This window comes from Accipiter gentilis, chromosome Z, assembly GCF_929443795.1.
Source record: "Accipiter gentilis chromosome Z, bAccGen1.1, whole genome shotgun sequence".
In the NCBI taxonomy this organism is placed as follows: Eukaryota; Metazoa; Chordata; class Aves; order Accipitriformes; family Accipitridae; genus Astur; species Astur gentilis.
The window spans coordinates 50077276-50093828 of NC_064919.1; the positions used below are offsets into that span (position 1 = coordinate 50077276).

At 37.5% G+C, this 16553-nt stretch overlaps 1 protein-coding gene across 2 annotated transcripts in view; it reads left to right on the plus strand.

Moving 5' to 3' along the window:
- The window catches only part of PCSK5 (proprotein convertase subtilisin/kexin type 5), a 256599-nt gene that overhangs the window by 101237 nt on the left and 138809 nt on the right, over positions 1–16553 (plus strand). For both annotated transcript variants that reach the window (XM_049795548.1, XM_049795547.1), the window contains exons 6-7: positions 2312–2400; positions 7273–7445. In XM_049795548.1, the coding sequence (XP_049651505.1) occupies positions 2312–2400; positions 7273–7445 (262 nt within the window). The remainder of the gene's footprint in view (positions 1–2311; positions 2401–7272; positions 7446–16553) is intronic.

Below are 16553 nucleotides of genomic sequence, written 5' to 3' on the forward strand. Positions count from 1 at the left end.
CCAGGTGTGGTTTCTATCTGTCCCCTTTCTCTACTAAAAAGCCTTCCTCCCGTCACTGCTTCCCAAACTTAGTACCCAGGAAGGGTTTCTTGCCAATGCGGTCTCCTGCTGGGAAGCCGCGGCTCGGCCACATGCCTTTCACCAGGCAGGCAGTGATTTATTAATAAATTATAAGCACTGAGGTGATGCGTGCGGTTATTTCTACATTTCTAGGGTATAGTCATCCATGCTTTGATGTTTGAGTCATAACACCTCTAAACTTGCATGCGGCACCCAACAAAATCATAATGAGAAGAAGGGAACTTTGGGAATCATGTGTCTTGTAAATAATTCTTACAGGCATTTTCCTATAAATATTAATACATTTTAAAAAGACCCTACTTCAAACAAACATAGAGCTATAACACTATTTGAAAATCCTTGAAAATGAAGAAGGATTTTTTTAAAACTTGTTTTCATCTGTGATTCCTGAATTATTTACTTCAGGCTTTTTGAAATAATTCTGTAATAGGATAAGACATTGGTATATCAATTAAATAGGCTTTCTTCAAATGAAGAAAATTGGGCCTGAAAATTAGGCTTCATATGAAAAATAAACTTCAAATTCAGTCTTAAAAAATTCTCTGATTACATTTGGCAACCAAATGATGAATTGTGAACAGATTAATAGGAAATTAGTGGAGATATACGTATAATTGTGAAACCTTGATCCAGCTTTAGGATTTATCAGCATCCAACTTGTCACTTTGATTTTGTGAACAAAGATTACACTTTTTTCATAGATTATATAAATCTTACTTATCTGATAAACTGAATGATCTCCTTTGAAATTCTAACAGGTCAGCACTGATCACTTATAGTGCTTATTTTTTTGTTTCCTCTTTTTTCATAGTCCTATTTGTTGTTGTACTTTCTTTACATTAATCCATTCCGAACAAGTTATCTTAGTGTTCCTCATCTAAGTGTTTCAGAAGGTTGAGGGAATAAAGTTGCACTAATAGTAAGGAAATAAAGAGTGACTTTACCCAAAACAAGCTGTGCCAAGAGAAAGCAACTGTGATTCTTGTCTGTAATATGGGCGTTAACTTTAATTCAAAAACACATGTATTCTCAAGATGTCTGTGGAAGCCGTCTGACAACCACCAGCAGCAGAAGAGTGCCTCTGTACACAACTGACCTCACTTAGACTCCTCTGAAGCGCTTGCCTTTTTGTTATCTTTTTTTGCCTTGACTTTTTAACTTCTTTGTGGCTACCCAAGCCTTACATTATCTTTCTATCTCCATCTCATCAACTCCCCATCTCTTTTCCTGTCTGGTCTGAAACTCCATATCTCCTCTCCACAGCAGGTCTCTGAAGTTCCCTGTCTGCTCCTTGTTGCTTGTGTCGCATTTCTGCAATGGAGCTGCTTAACTGCACAAGGGTGAGGGCAAAACTTACTGGTAGAGTACACCCTGTGAAACCTATATTGCAGGCAAAAATCACAAAAAGCAGGAGAAGCTTCCCTACCATTGGTGGTCATATGGATGACCACTGTCACCTTGTAGAGAACATGGATCAGGGCTACACCAGTCATCCCACTGTGGCTTTGCACAATGGGGAAGGGAGTGAGCAACCACCGGAGTTTTGTGTTTTCCTTCAGCAGCTTCTTAGGACTATACCCTAGCCCACCTCTGCTTCCAGGAACAGGGTGTACCTCTGCTGTGGAGGGTACTTCACCTGTTTTTACTGCTTCCAGAAAGGCATCAGGCTTGCAGAGTTGGCACAAGGCCTGACCAGGACAGGCCTATACAGAAGCTTTGAGCATACCTGGCATACAGCCAGTCTTAGGCTTGCCTCTAAACAGCAATGGGGGCATTGGCACAATCTCAACTTCCTCATGGAAAGGTGTGGTACACACTGTGCCTGCTGGAGGTTGTATGGAGATCTACATACTAGCAACATGAGTGGTTGTGGGAGAATGCAGGACAAAAATTCTGTCTATAATGTAAGAATTGGTTCAAAATCAAGAACTGGTATGCAAGACTTCTTTCTGTTGCTCTGGATTATGTATCATCATTTTATGTCTTTGTTACAAACTGTGTGTGTTTCCAGTAGCTAGAAAGCCTACCATGAAGAGTTTAATATGATTGTAATAATGATGTTAAAATGTGTTCAGAGGAATATTGTAACATGGGTATAAATTACTACCAGTGATTAAGTAGTGCAGAATATTGTGGATAGTTGTGCTTTTAGCACCTGAGGATGAGCAATGTCAAAGCCTTTAATCCGAACAGTCTGTGCTTACTTGGAAAAATGTTTGTCTGACTGCAGGCATGGAACCCGTTGTGCTGGAGAAGTGGCAGCCACAGCAAACAACTCACACTGCACAGTGGGAATCGCCTTTAATGCCAAGATTGGAGGTATGTGAAACAATCTCCCACCAAAAAAAAAGTAACCAAAGAGCCACTTGTGCTAAATGGTACATTCAGACCTTTCTCAACAAGAGAAGGAGATTTGTATTGATAACAAACCTAGCTGTGTTAGCAAGAAAATCTTAGTTGTATAGTGGGTCATTAAATACCAGTACTGAAGGAGTCTGTCTGTGGTGACACTTCTCCAGTGCTCCCTGGAACACTGCCTTCCAGTACACACAGAAAAATAGAAAGTGAGACCTTTGATGGAAACACAAAACCCAGAATTAGGACATTTGGATTTTCTCACAGATTCAGAACTCTAAGTGATGAACTTTGACAAACCAGAAGTAAATGTACACATCAGGAATATTACCTTGCATATTGATCCTAAACAAAACACTGTCAAAACATAACAAATTTTTGTGGGTTTTGGCTGTGGTTGGAGCGAACCTCCTTTTGATCCCTCTGTGTGATTGGATTATTGCTTATTCGATGAAGGAATTTTTGTTCATTCAGCCAAGAGATTCCAAGTAGTTTCTATGAATTCTTAGTCAATGGCTGCCCAATTAAGACCTTTGCCTTTATGTATGGAGGTGACTGTCAAGATGTCATCTACGCGTCTCCTAGGCTGTAGCCTGCCTGTGCCAGATTTTAATGCTTCAAGTGAAGTTTTACCCTGAACTTCTCATGAAATCATGGGATTGGTATATTGGCTTTCAGTAGAAAGACCTATAGCTCAAACTCATTAATTGTTGATTTTCTGTCCCAAAATAAAGCCCATCTGTGAAAACAGAAACATGTTTACCTATATATACACAGGGGACAGTTCAAAAATATGAGCAGGCAGAGCTGAGGCCATGTTTCCACAATTAATAGTACTGTATCTGTTCTCTACTGGATCAGTACAAGTTTGATCCAAATCAAATGTGAGCACAGCTGCATTTTAAATTAGCCAAAGCACACAACACCATCCTAACGTCAGCTTTCTATTTTCCTGTTGGCTTCAAGAATATAGACAATACCTGATCCAGCTTAAGGTTAGAGTGATGCATAAAAACAAGTTCTCTTCAGGTGGAGAGCCTGCCTGCACAAAGTTACCCTGTCAGAGTGGTTTAGAAAATCTGAACTGGCCAACTGAGTGAGTTTGTGGCAGATTAATAGGTTCTCTCATGTGGACATGCCATTTGGTCATGTACTAGCAGCTATGAAATCAGATTTATTACATTGTCAGACCAGAGTCAGAGGGGAGTTAGTACACTGATAGACATAAATGATGATTTCTGGAGAAGTTTCATTTGTGAGTTGGATAGTCACACAACGTGCAACAGCTTAGGCATGTCCTTGAAAAGTTCTCCATTAGTGGTTTCTGAATAGGTTATTATTCGTTAAACATTAGGAATGTGCAATAATAATGTTTTAGAAACACTCCAGGCATATTAGCTGAATCACAGCCTTTTCTAAATATAGTGTAAAAACTGATTCAGATGGACATAGTATGAATGCATTTAATGTCAACAGTAAAGACAGGATATGTATGCCTTTTTATTATTCATTCATTCATTCATTCATTCATTTATTTATTTTGCATGAAGAATATAACAGCCTTCAAGAAATTTCTCTGGTCTAAGTGAAATAAAAATTTTATTCACTCCATTTATCACCATGACTCTGGAGAGCCATCACTAACATTGTTCTTAAAATAAAGGTGGAAAGCAATAACGGGGTGTAAGCCTCACTTGAGGTAATGTACCACCTTTTAAAAGTGAATATGCAGTGGTTGTGTTCCCTCTCCACAGGCCATATAGAGTGTAAAATGTTGAATCATATCATGCTGAACTAGTGTTCAGCTTGCTTGTTTCCCAGGGATTTAAAGACCCTCCTGGTGCCTTCTTGGAGGAGCACCTGCCAACAGTGATGTTGAGTTTGCTCCACCGAGACACGTATTCTTTACTTCAAACCAAAAAGCATCTCTGGACGTGTAAGGGATAGTAAGGAGATAAAGCAAAGGGGAAAATAAATCCTTTCCATCAATATTCCATCAAATACTGGCAGTTGAACAAATCTGATTAATGATCTTTCTGGTGGGAATTCATTAACAAAGATATCCACAATAATGCTCACTTTTTTTCTAAATATGTTTGTACTTCTTGTTTCGTTTCCACACATTTAAGTACCTCTGACTACATATAGGTCAAAAATAAGATCCTTAGAAATTCTGAGCCTTCTCTTACAACAGTGTAAATGGGGATGTAACCTGCAGATAAGAAAATTTGAGTGAAATTGCAATCTGGACCTTCAGTTCTTTTACAGGTTGTGACGTGTTTCTTACAAAAAATTATGCACTCTGCATGCAGTTTGTGCTTAGCTAAGCTACAGACCCTTTCACTAAAAGACAAACCAGTGTACCATAGGGGTAGATCTTTTTTTTAATGTGAATCTCTGCAGTAATCACACATAGCAAATCACCACCTACAGAGCTTGTGAGGCTTTTTATAGGAAGGGATGGTTAGCATGTTATTATTGTTGCAGACTGATTGTGGAAGTTGCACATCTGTGGGGATTTGGGTGCTTAGTTACTTGGCAGAGCTCGAGTCCTGACGGGAAAACAGTTACACTGAATTATGGCACAACAGATGTACATTGTCTTCAGCTGACGAGGAATTAGTTCAGCTGTTTCTTAAAGTTTAACTCAGATGCTGATTAAAAACAAACATTTTAAAAGAAAACTTGCTTTCAGCTCTGTTTTGCATGTTTCCTGTGATTCATTGAAAGTTTGTTCTGACTAAAATGCCACTTACATTTTAGGCAATTACTACAAATATTGGAAAAAGTTTACAAAGCTCTGAAGTCTTAGGTGGAACACTCTGCAAAAGCAGCCTGTTAATTGCCTTCTGGACAGCATTTGTTGCACTATCACCACATGCCAAATGCAGTTTGGATGTTTTGTGATCAGCAGAACTAACTACTCCAGACATTTGGGGGGGAAAAAAAGGAAAAGGAAAAGGAAAAGGAAAAGAGAAAGAGGAAGGAAGGAAGGAAGGAAGGAAGGAAGGAAGGAAGGAAGGAAGGAAGGAAGGAAGGAAGGAAGGAGGGAAATTATTTTTGTTTTAAATAGCAAATGAGATGTCTGTTTTTCAAAGTCACTCTTGAAGCATGCCTATCAGATGCTGGCTGGAGAAAGCAACACCTAAGTCACAGTCTTGTCCATGTTGCTTTAGATTTGACCACTTCACCATTAGCAAAATAAACCTGGTGTGGATTACTTTAGATGCAACGGCAGAATTTGGACTTATTATTCACCAGGTGCATGTAGTATTATTTAGGCTTGCTATGCAGTAATGGAGGCATAAAGGAAAGCTTTATTTTCATTCTTTCAAAAGCAGTGTACCTTTTATTGTCTTTATTTAGAACTAAATGTATTTTAATGTGCTTGAAAGAAATTGAGAACACAACTTCCACCCATCATTAATTTTCTGACATTATGCTGAGGAAGAAGAATAAAACCTGAGAATCCCAGAGTTGGTTTAATGACTTTTTTTATAAAGTAAAGTTCAGAGTGAGATCACTGTTTGTAAAAGTTTATTATCTCACAAAACATGGGCAGCTTTTGTGTGAACTTAGAAATATGATCACTTTTCATTTTTGAGTGATTAGAGTAAGAAAAAACCCCCTCTCTCAACAAAGCACCCCCTATGCCTTTTGTTAATTGGAAGTTAAGGTCTTGGTAAACACTCAAGTCTGAGCTCACAAGCAAAATGAAATGTGTCTGTAATTAAAAATATGTAAATTTTGCTGATAAATAGCAGTGGCCTTTTAAAGGGGAAAGAGCATCAAACTTGTCAATTGTGGAAGTAATCATTACTCTGTACTATCATACAGTTACATGTTAATTATTATTTCATATTTAACATCCCTTTGATCAGATGTCACACTAGCGGTATGTAGGTCCCTTTTCCTGTTTAGGTTAAAACTGGCATTGGCATTTTTCTCAGTCAGAATTAACTTCAGTCAAAAAGTCTTACAGTTAGTCAAAAGAAGAACTTTTAAGATTTTCTCAGATCCCAAATTTAAGCCTACCTTATACAGTCTAGTGATCTTAAAACATCATGAATGCCACTCACTTTAGAAGGGCTGACACATTGACTTGTCCAAACCCACATGAATTGATTCTTTTAACACAAGAATTTCAGATTAAACTTTACAAAATCTTCGGCACAGGGGAGGATGCTCACAATATTGTAGTTTCAGATTGAATAATGTTACATAGAGGGTATTTGTTAGTAACTTCATGTAATCACCTTGCTACTATGTATGATAATTGGTCTCTACACACAAGCTTTCTCCCCAGTTTCTTCTTTGCATCCTCATACAATGATGGAATAATCCCATGTTTATCTGTCAGCAGAGATCCTTTTATAACATCTGTCAACATATTTAGGACTGTGAATGACTCAAAGTAGGTGCTGCAGCTTCTCTGCTATATAAAAGGAGAAAAGAAAATCATAAATTGTCTTCAAGTGAGGTATACAAACATTTCAAAGTTCAAGTGGTTTTTTTAAGTTTTATTTAGTGTAGAAGTTTGTTATTGAAGTTCAAAGGCTGTATAGTGAATAAATGACTTGCAGATAATTTCTAAAACATGAAGAAAGACCAAAATATTCCTTCCTTTTTGTATTTTTTCATCTAGAAACTTTTTTGCTGTTGGAAAAACACATATCCAAACAGGTTTGTTTTGTTTTGTTTTGTTTTTTTAACAACAGTAGAATCCTTATGATCATTCAATCCAATGTCCTACACAACAATTTTCTCCAGGGGGAAAAAAAAAAAAGCAGCATTTTGAGTTGGTTGGTCCTGTTCATTGTATCTTTCATTCTGAAGGTGTACGGATGCTGGATGGAGACGTGACAGACATGGTAGAAGCAAAGTCTTTAAGCCTTAATCCCCAGCACATCCACATCTACAGTGCCAGCTGGGGGCCTGATGACGACGGTAAGACTGTGGATGGACCTGCTTCTCTAGCACGTCAAGCCTTTGAGAATGGCATCAGAATGGTAGGTTGGCATCAGAGTGCATCTCCTGGATCTGCTCTCATGTGCAAATGTAAGGGTACATGTGCCGAGTACGTGCAAGTGCACAGCATGGGGAAGACGAAAGGATTCTGAAGGAAAGAAGAAAAACTTCCTTTGTGTAAAACTAAAAATGCATTTTGCTTCTATATTGACCTTACGGTCAGTCCTTCCTGAAGTACCAGCTCTTTTCATTTTCAGCTGGAACACATCATACTCTGCATCCTTTAAAACTGCTTTGAGGTAATGATGTAATTCTGCAAGAAAAAATAAGACTGAAAAATGCTACTCGCACAGCAGTGCCAAATCATCAAATTTGAATTGCAATGAAATTTTAAAGCAAAAGACTTGACTCTTTTTCCTTCTTTCCTCCTTTCTTTCATTGTTTTGTTTTTTTTTTTTTCCTTGCTTGATTTCTTAATGGAAGTTTGATGATTTTAATAAGGAATTGGGGGCTAAAAAAATCTATACCCATGTTTCTTTTAGCATTTATGTCGGGTCTCAGAACTTACACCCTATTTATAACTTACATATAGATTTCTCTACAAGTCTGTGCTATTGCATTTTCTCTGTGATGTAGCCCAGAGGTCTTCAATAATACCACAGGCAAAATCCCCAATGCCCTTATATGAAAAAAAATCTAAGATCTTCTGAATTTTCTTTAATAAGTTACTGTCAAACAAATAAGAGCACAGAAGGAAATGGGTAGTTAGAGGAACTTTTTATGTCAGAGGCCAGTTTTTAATTCTTCCTTTTACCCTCCTGTCTGTTAAATAGATCAGGGAATTCCTTGTCTTCCAGTGCTCACACCTCTTTCCACTATATAGGACTGGTGGAAAGGATTTTGAAGCTTTGCACTTGAAGGTCTGAACATTATTTTGAATGCAGCAGGAGACTTGCTAGTTCAAAGGTGTGTGGCTCTAGGATCAGAAAAGAAGCGATTAATACAAAACATTTGTTTAAAGAGACTGAAACTGCTGGACCAAAGTGGAACTGAAACATAGTTACTGGAACATTGTAACACTGCAGTGAGATCGGAAAGTGCAGCTGTTACTGAAGTCAAGAAGTGTTTTAACTGGGTATGCCAAGACGGATTTTAGCAAACTATAGCTAACATTTAGCCTGAAAGATTTGTGCCATGTGTAAAAGACAGTGTCTGCCACTGAGAGACTATATTAATTTAAGGTATACCATAAAAGGCAGTCATAATAGTACACAGGGACAATGAGTGCAAAGGGGGAACAGACAAAGTTACATGAGCACCTGGCCAAGCTGACAGTCTGTATGCAGAGTGCAGGGTTTCAGGTGATTTACAGTGTACTTGACTGTAAGTTGTAAATAAATACATCACAGAATTGATACCCAGTATCACCACCATAAACATTGCCTAGCAGCACAAGCCTGGGAGGTGTGACTTCACATCTAATCACAGCTGCACCCCTGGCCTATTTCAGTTCCTTGATAACGTTACATAAATTTCTTACCCTCCCCCCTGTCCTCCCTGCTTCAAATGTGGATAATAATACGTGCTCAACTACCTAGCAGGTAAGTTATGAAGACCAATTACTGAAATACTAAACTAACGACAGGGACTGTGTGCTTCCTATGCTACGTGATGTTAAAGACATGTCTTTCAAACTCAGTTCTGTGAGTGCTTTACTAACCATCTGCCACAGACCACTGCCTTCCTTTCACTTGGTCATAGGATGACTATTTAGCGTGGAGCTGCAGATTGGTCTTTTGCTTGTTGTACATTATGTAATATGTGAAGCCTACCATAGCAAAATACTCAGGCATGTACTTAACTTTACCCCATGAGAAATTCCAGGGGCTTAGCGGTTAAACACATTTAGGGACACTGATAGATTCTGCCCCAGAGAACTCTGCTGTATTTAGTAATCATTACTAAAATAGTTATTGAAGTGCTCTTAGAACAGTATAAAAAGTATCTAGAAGGCAAAATATGTCTTCATTACTGCTTTGCATGCATAATCACTCCTCCTTTTAGATGGAATATCAGTGCTCCCCATCATCCAGCTAGAGTTTACTACTGTTTGACAGTGACCACAGAGAATAAGAACAATAAAATGATGAAGGGGACCTTAATGGAGCTGCAGGATACAGAGGAACTTGAACAGAATAAGTTTTATGCTTAAACATATATATATGTGTTAGTTTAAATGTCGTATTTCATGTAGATGAGACAATCATGAAAAGTTCAGCCCAAATTTCTGTACCAGAAGAACTCAGCCGTTTCCCCACTGAAACCTCAAAATGGGGATAAATCTGGTAAAAATCAAGAATGTGGAATAATTTGCCAAGAGCATGGATCTTGCCTACAAGCATTATTGTTCCATTGTTATTATTATAGCTGTAATATGAGAGGATACCCTACAGAACCCATATGAATTTCATTTTACCAGCACATTTTTCTATATTATTAGTAAGTACCAGTATATAGTGGAAACACAGTATTGAATTTTAAAATTCTGAGGTGGTCTTTTTTTCTGATAACAATGCAGAAGAAGAGTTTGGTATATTTTTTTTAGAAATAGTAGAAATCATATTTGATTCAAGTCAAATTATTATTTTTACAGTTTAGCTTCTATTTCATTTTATCAACTTTTTGTTGCCCATGTAGAGTTGAATAGATCTAAATATTTCCATATATTTGGAAATTTTGACTTAGCTCTGACTATGAAAGCTTTTTCATTTCTACTAAGGAAATAAAAGTTGTCTTTAAAAGGCACCATAGACTGAAAGATTGTAAATGTATGTCTCAATTACCACCTTCCTTAATAGGCTTAGTTTCCAGACCAAAAATTACTTTAAGATGAACCTGTTCTTGTTCTTTTTAATAAACCATGCCTTTCAGATAGAGGTAATTTTTCTATATTTCCTCACACTGTTGTAAGATGTGTCATTTTAAAAGGTGAGGCAAATGGAAGAAAAAAAGATGAATTATCTCTGTGACAAAATGTTCCTAAAATCAGATCTTTGTCCAAGGTAATGACTAGATACTCAGCCAAACATAGACTTCCCCAAGCAGTCACAGTAATTGTGCAAATAATAATAGGCAGACAAGAATGCTTATTATGTTGTATACAGATCTTGACCTTCCTTTTTTAGAAATATTGAACTGAACAACAACAGTATTATATCTAGTATAGCATCTGTGATGTAAATTAAAGTAACGGTGGTACAGGAAAATTTGGCAAGACCTTCTTTCAAATCTACACAAAGGTTCAAGATTTATATTCGTTTATTGTGCATTTGCACACAGAACTTGATATTATTTTTTGAAAATGGGACAGCAAAGGGAAAGGTCAAGATTTTTTAAAAGCAACTGAAAAGGAAATATTGCTCAGCTAGTTTAATTAGAAAATCAAAGGTGGTGCTGAAGAATAACTTTGATTAGAGTATAATTAAACTGAATTATTACTTTTTTTTACATTATACTCTTGAAGTAAAAATGAAGCGGATGCAAGAGCCACAGTTTCTTACTTAGTTTGCTGAGAGACTAGGATCCATGAAAAAAATGCCTGGTTTATCTTTAGCCCATATTATTCCAATTAACAGCTCATGCAGGGTGTTTTAGAACTATTATTATTTTTAAATCTGCTGAGCTAATATGATTACTGCTTCCAAATCCTGCAGAAAGTAACAAAGATAAATGACTGTACAGTTTTTCCGTAGAGTCCCACAGAGACAGCACATGCCACGAATTGAAATAGACAAATCTATTTAAAGAAAGGATACTGAGTAATAACTGAGTTTATGAAATGACAACCTAACCCACAAGTTAAATAAGCTTTAAAAATTCTGCCCAGGATCAAGGTAAAGGAAGAGGAAACCAATTTTTAGACCTGTCTCAAGTACCACAATTTTCTGTCATCTTTAGGGTATTTTGTTTAATTCTATTGAATTTGCATACTTGAGTTCAAAGAGAAACCTTGGAGACTTTGCTATCAAACAATTTCTATGCAAATATAAAAGCTCCCTTTATATCATGCTTCCAGTTGACAAGGTCTTCTTCTTGGAAATAGTGTAGTCATAAAGGTGGAAAATTCTAGAGGCCTTTGTTTTAAATACCAGTGTATTAGAAGTTGTAGACCTAATAATCTCAAAAATAATTCCATTATAATCACACAGAACAAATCAGGCAAAGGGCAGTATATCCAAAAGTAACGTATTCAAGAAAAGATTAGGTATGCTATGTCACATTTCACCCTGCATTCAAGAACAGACTTAGCATTGCAAAACATGATTGTAAACCATGTAATAAGACTGTGCTGCGTGTGGGACAAAAAGGAGAAGAAAAAAGCCTTTCCTTGATTCAGAAAGGTAAAACCAAAGTACCATTAGATTTTAAGATGACTGAATGTATCTCACAGTCTATTAGCACAATGCTATAAGCACTTGAGAGACTTAGGCTCGCTGATTCATGGCTCTGTGATACAGCATTCAGACTAGTTCATTTCTATTCATACAAATAAGCCTGTTATTTTGGGATCAGTCTCAACATCATTTGGAGAGTAACGCATTTCAGATATTCTGACTTGTTCTTTCACTGCTGTTTGGCAAAGACCTAATAGTCAAGTTTCTGGATATATGACCCCTGTTGATATTTTACATTGCAGGATTTCAAAGAGCTGGTTATCTCACCTCTCCAAATGTCTCGCCAACTGCATGCTTTATGTTGTTTGTTCTGCAGTACGCATAAGGGAGTCCAAATCAGTGACAGGGCAGGTCATCCTTAAAATAACCTAAGAGGGTGGCGAGGCAGGGAAATCTACATGGAAACTTTTGGATTTCTGCCTGTGTCGGCACAGGGGCCTTCATCTTATTGCCATGACACCATTCTATTTAGCAAGCTGGACACAAGCCAAAATGTTTGATGGACATTAATGATCAGATGCTGTGTGGCTGAACCTCTTGTGAGAACTCGGCTTGGTGCCTTCCCTCCCATCATCACTGCCCCTTCTCATCTCTCTCGCTTCACCAACTTTGGCCACAGAGTGTGTGTTCAAAGTGTTTGCTGGGAGCAGGAGGCTCTCTTACAATCAGTAAACAAGCCTCCTACCCACATGCAAGAGAGAGAACGGCAAGGGAAGAAAAGGGAAGGGAAGAAAAGGAAAGAGAATAAGAGGAGAAAAGAAAGAAAAGGATTTCACATATTTTTTATTATTTTATTTTCACTATATGTTTCTACTCCAAAGCGGAAGAGATTGTTCATAATTTGCAAGTGTCCCGGCAAAGGTTTGCTGCCTGTGTTGTACCACAGATGTTTCTCTTAAATTTATTTGTCCTGTCATCACCTCTCTGCATCATTCTGAGTAGGATGTGTTGCCTACACAAAGAGGAGTTATTCTGTTCTGCTTTGCCAGAGAATTGCACTATAAAAATCAAAGACAGAAGTTACTGCAAGAAGACTTCCAGTCAAATGTGTCAAAATAACTTCCAAAATGGCTGTCATTTTATACGTTGAAATATTGTGAGGCACAAAGGTTAAGACCAGGTTTTTTAAACTGTCTGTTGTGTTTGTTCACCTTGTACAGCTGCCATTTGAGACTGAATAACACATATCTGTGTGTAAGCATATCTCATACTGTATATAGGTACATTTTGCATGCACAAGACCTCCTGTGCATTTCTAATTAGTTGGGCAAAAACCACTTGTTGAAGATCAATCAGAAGAATTAGTGCTGTGCTTAGGGAAGGTCTCAAAAGACATGACTTCCAGTATGCTGGTGTAACCTAATGTTAGGTCCTGGCTTTTATCTGTTATGTGATTTGCATGTATACTGTGTATCCCTATTGCATCTATGATGTAATATCTGAACACGTAATGTTATAGTTACTTAAGCATGCCAAGTTAAACTTGGGTGGCTCTGTACTACAGGTGGGTGCTAACTATGTACCAGAACTGAAAAAGTCATATGGCGTTTTAACATTGTAATTCTTCCTTCTGATGTCACAAGACATAGCACCATTGGCTTGAAATAATATTCATACTTCTAACATCAGAAAAGGTGATTATTGTCTAGTCCTGGCCTTCATCATAAGCCAGATCAGCAAAATTTCATCCAATTATTACTGCATCAATATCCCTGTTTTCTTGATCCATCTATTATTTTCTGTTTTCTTTACATCTTTTGGGAAGAGCCAGTCTTGACTGAAACCTGTTATGTCCATGCCTGCACAAGTCACTAACAACCTTCACTATTAAAAATATATAGCTTGTTACTCATCTAAATTTCTTAGTTTCCACTGTAAAATGCTTCTTCTGCTATATTTATGGTGCATCTTATGGTGTTAGAAAACTCCACATGTAAGTAATTACAGATTTTGGCCAAGTGATCTCTTGGATAAATTAAATTGGAACATAGGGACATAAGACAGGAAATGACCGCGTAGGTCATCCAGTACAGTTCTCTACTATCGCAGGCATTATGTCCTATAAATACATTCAAAAAATTCTATTCTAGAATGAATTAGAAATTTTTTCCCTCTATTTCTGTTGGGATTCCATGGTTGGGAGACCATTTCACAGCTGTCACTATTCTATTGGTTAGAGATTTTCTTCTGAGTCACAGCCAGGTTTACTCATGTGCAGTTTTCTGCCCATTTGTTCCTGGGCCAAAATTGAGCTTCAGCTCCTGCCATTTTTATTTCTGACATATTTATAGAACACAGTCCCCTCTCAGACTTCATTTTGATGTGACAAACAAGCCACACTCATTAGTCTCTTAAAAACCAGGCTGTCCATCTCCTTGCTCATCAGAGTGGTGCTTCTCTCCACATCTTCCAGCCTGAATTCTTTTCTTTAATGCAGGTGTCAAAATCACCTAATAACTTTGTTTCCCTGACTCATCCTTAAAATACTCTCCTTGTAACTTCCTTAACCCCCATGCTTCTCCAGCACAGCCCACATCATCTCCGGTGCAACCATTTCCACCTCCACCTTGCTGTTATATTAACCTTCTTTTTTTTTGTTTGTTTCATTACTGATTTCTTGCAGGGCTCATCACATGTTTTGCAGAAACCAGACAGACTTGTTCTAATATATTCTCTGCATAAAATAAGTTACCAGAGAAAAACATAACAGATTTACCTGGGATTCTAAAACGCATGTTGCATTTTAACCTGTTCCCATTAATGCTGGTGCCTCTTGCTCTGTCCTTCAAAATCTGTTTTACAGACTTAACAGTAATCTTTTGTATATTCAATTTCCTTCTGTTAGTCAGAATTTCCAAACCACAGTTCATTCCTGTAGTTCTTTCTGAAACACTTTCTGTTTCCTGGCATTGTTTTTTCAAGTGTGGATAACAGAATGGCGCACGGAAGTTGAAGCTTTCTCTGTGCATGCATAGTACCATTTCCCTTTTCCCTTCACATGTTCATATTCATCTCCTGCTTACCGATCCAAGGAGCAGACTACATTTTAGGACTCATTGCCTGTTCATTATCTTCCATGACCCTAAACTCCCATTCAGAGTTACTGCTTTCCAAGAGTTTGTCCACCCTTCTGTGTGTTTTACCAACAAGCTTCATTTCTAGGTCTTACTACCTTGCATTTGGCTGATACACATATCTCAGAATGCCTTAATGGCTTTGCAGATGTGGTTTATACTTGATATGACTTAGTTTTCTCCAAAGTGAGATTGCCCAGCAAAAATCAATTTAGGTGACAACCTTAACACATCATTAAGCTAATAATAATTCTTTGCTCTACCATTTGCACGTAGTTAGCAACTTTCAGTATTGAGCCAAGGTAGAATTAGGGATATTGCCTTCCAGTAAATGAAACAGAGTTTAGGCTCAGTGTTATCTGGATGAACTTTGATACTATGCACTTTATTTTCTTTTGGAAATATATAAACAAAGCTAACCTTAAAATTTCTTTCCTTTGCTTTCTGTGAAAAGTGAGCTTTTTCACAGACAGCCAACGTGTAGTACAAAAAAAAAAAAAAAAAAAAAAAAATGCAGAAAAAGAAATAATATACCAGAAATGTTCTTACATTACATTCAATGGAATATACAAATCCTAAAAGGCAGGAAAATTTGGAAAGAAAGTTACAGGAAAATATACCTCAAAATGTCCAGTTTCCTTACAATGTCACAAAGTGTGCTGGAAACCAAAACTGTTTAGTTACCTCATCCCATCTCACACATACATGGAAACTGTTGTAACAAGCCAGAGTAGCATTAGTGCTTTTGGACATGTTGTCAAAAGTGGCCTCTGGTTTTGGGTGCCCAGCCTGAAATAGGTGATATATTTGAACATCAAAAATGACACCATTCTTCTTGTGGGTTAATTCTTAATTTGGAATGCCAATACTGAAAAGCAGCTTTGGCAATTGGGTCTCTTTCCATATACTTAAGTATATACATTTCAGAGGGCATTTTCGAAACCTGAATCTGGTTACTTTGTATGGGCAAATCACATATCCACTTTACTCGTATACTTGAAAAACAGCAGAATCTATGTATTTCTATGTGTCATGTGGGAAAATAGATTGCTGAAAGGCAAATTGCTGGAAGTTTGGCATCAAGAGTTTTTCAGTGCACAGAATTTAACATAAGATTAGGGCAAAAAACTGTGAGGGCATTGATTTTGCATACAGCCTAAGTGTGTTGTTTCTTCCTAAACAATTGCTATGGGAGACAAACTGCACAAAGTGATTATTACTACAGTCCTCAGTCTTCAGAGGTAGAAGTGGAGCAGCCTTGTTTTCCTGCTCATCTACTGAAAAGAGCTAAATTTGCAGAAAATTTGAGGTTCTTTGTTGAACCTCAGAAGTACAACAGACATCTCAAAACCTGAAGTTTCCCATAAGGAAGAGCCTGACGTAAGTAGTGAAACTACTGTGTGGATCTGGTGGCCATGGGCTCCTCTCTAGAGTTTTTAATCATACAGTATTATAAAGGTGATGAGAACTGCCTGAACCCACTCCGTAGAATGGGTGTGTTTGTGTGAAGTCCATCCTATATCCAGTCCTACACAGGTATCTGTCTTGTGCACTGCCTGTTTACTTTGGCTTTGAATGCAGAGACAATTTCACTTATCATTAACGAAAGACTCTTTGTGCA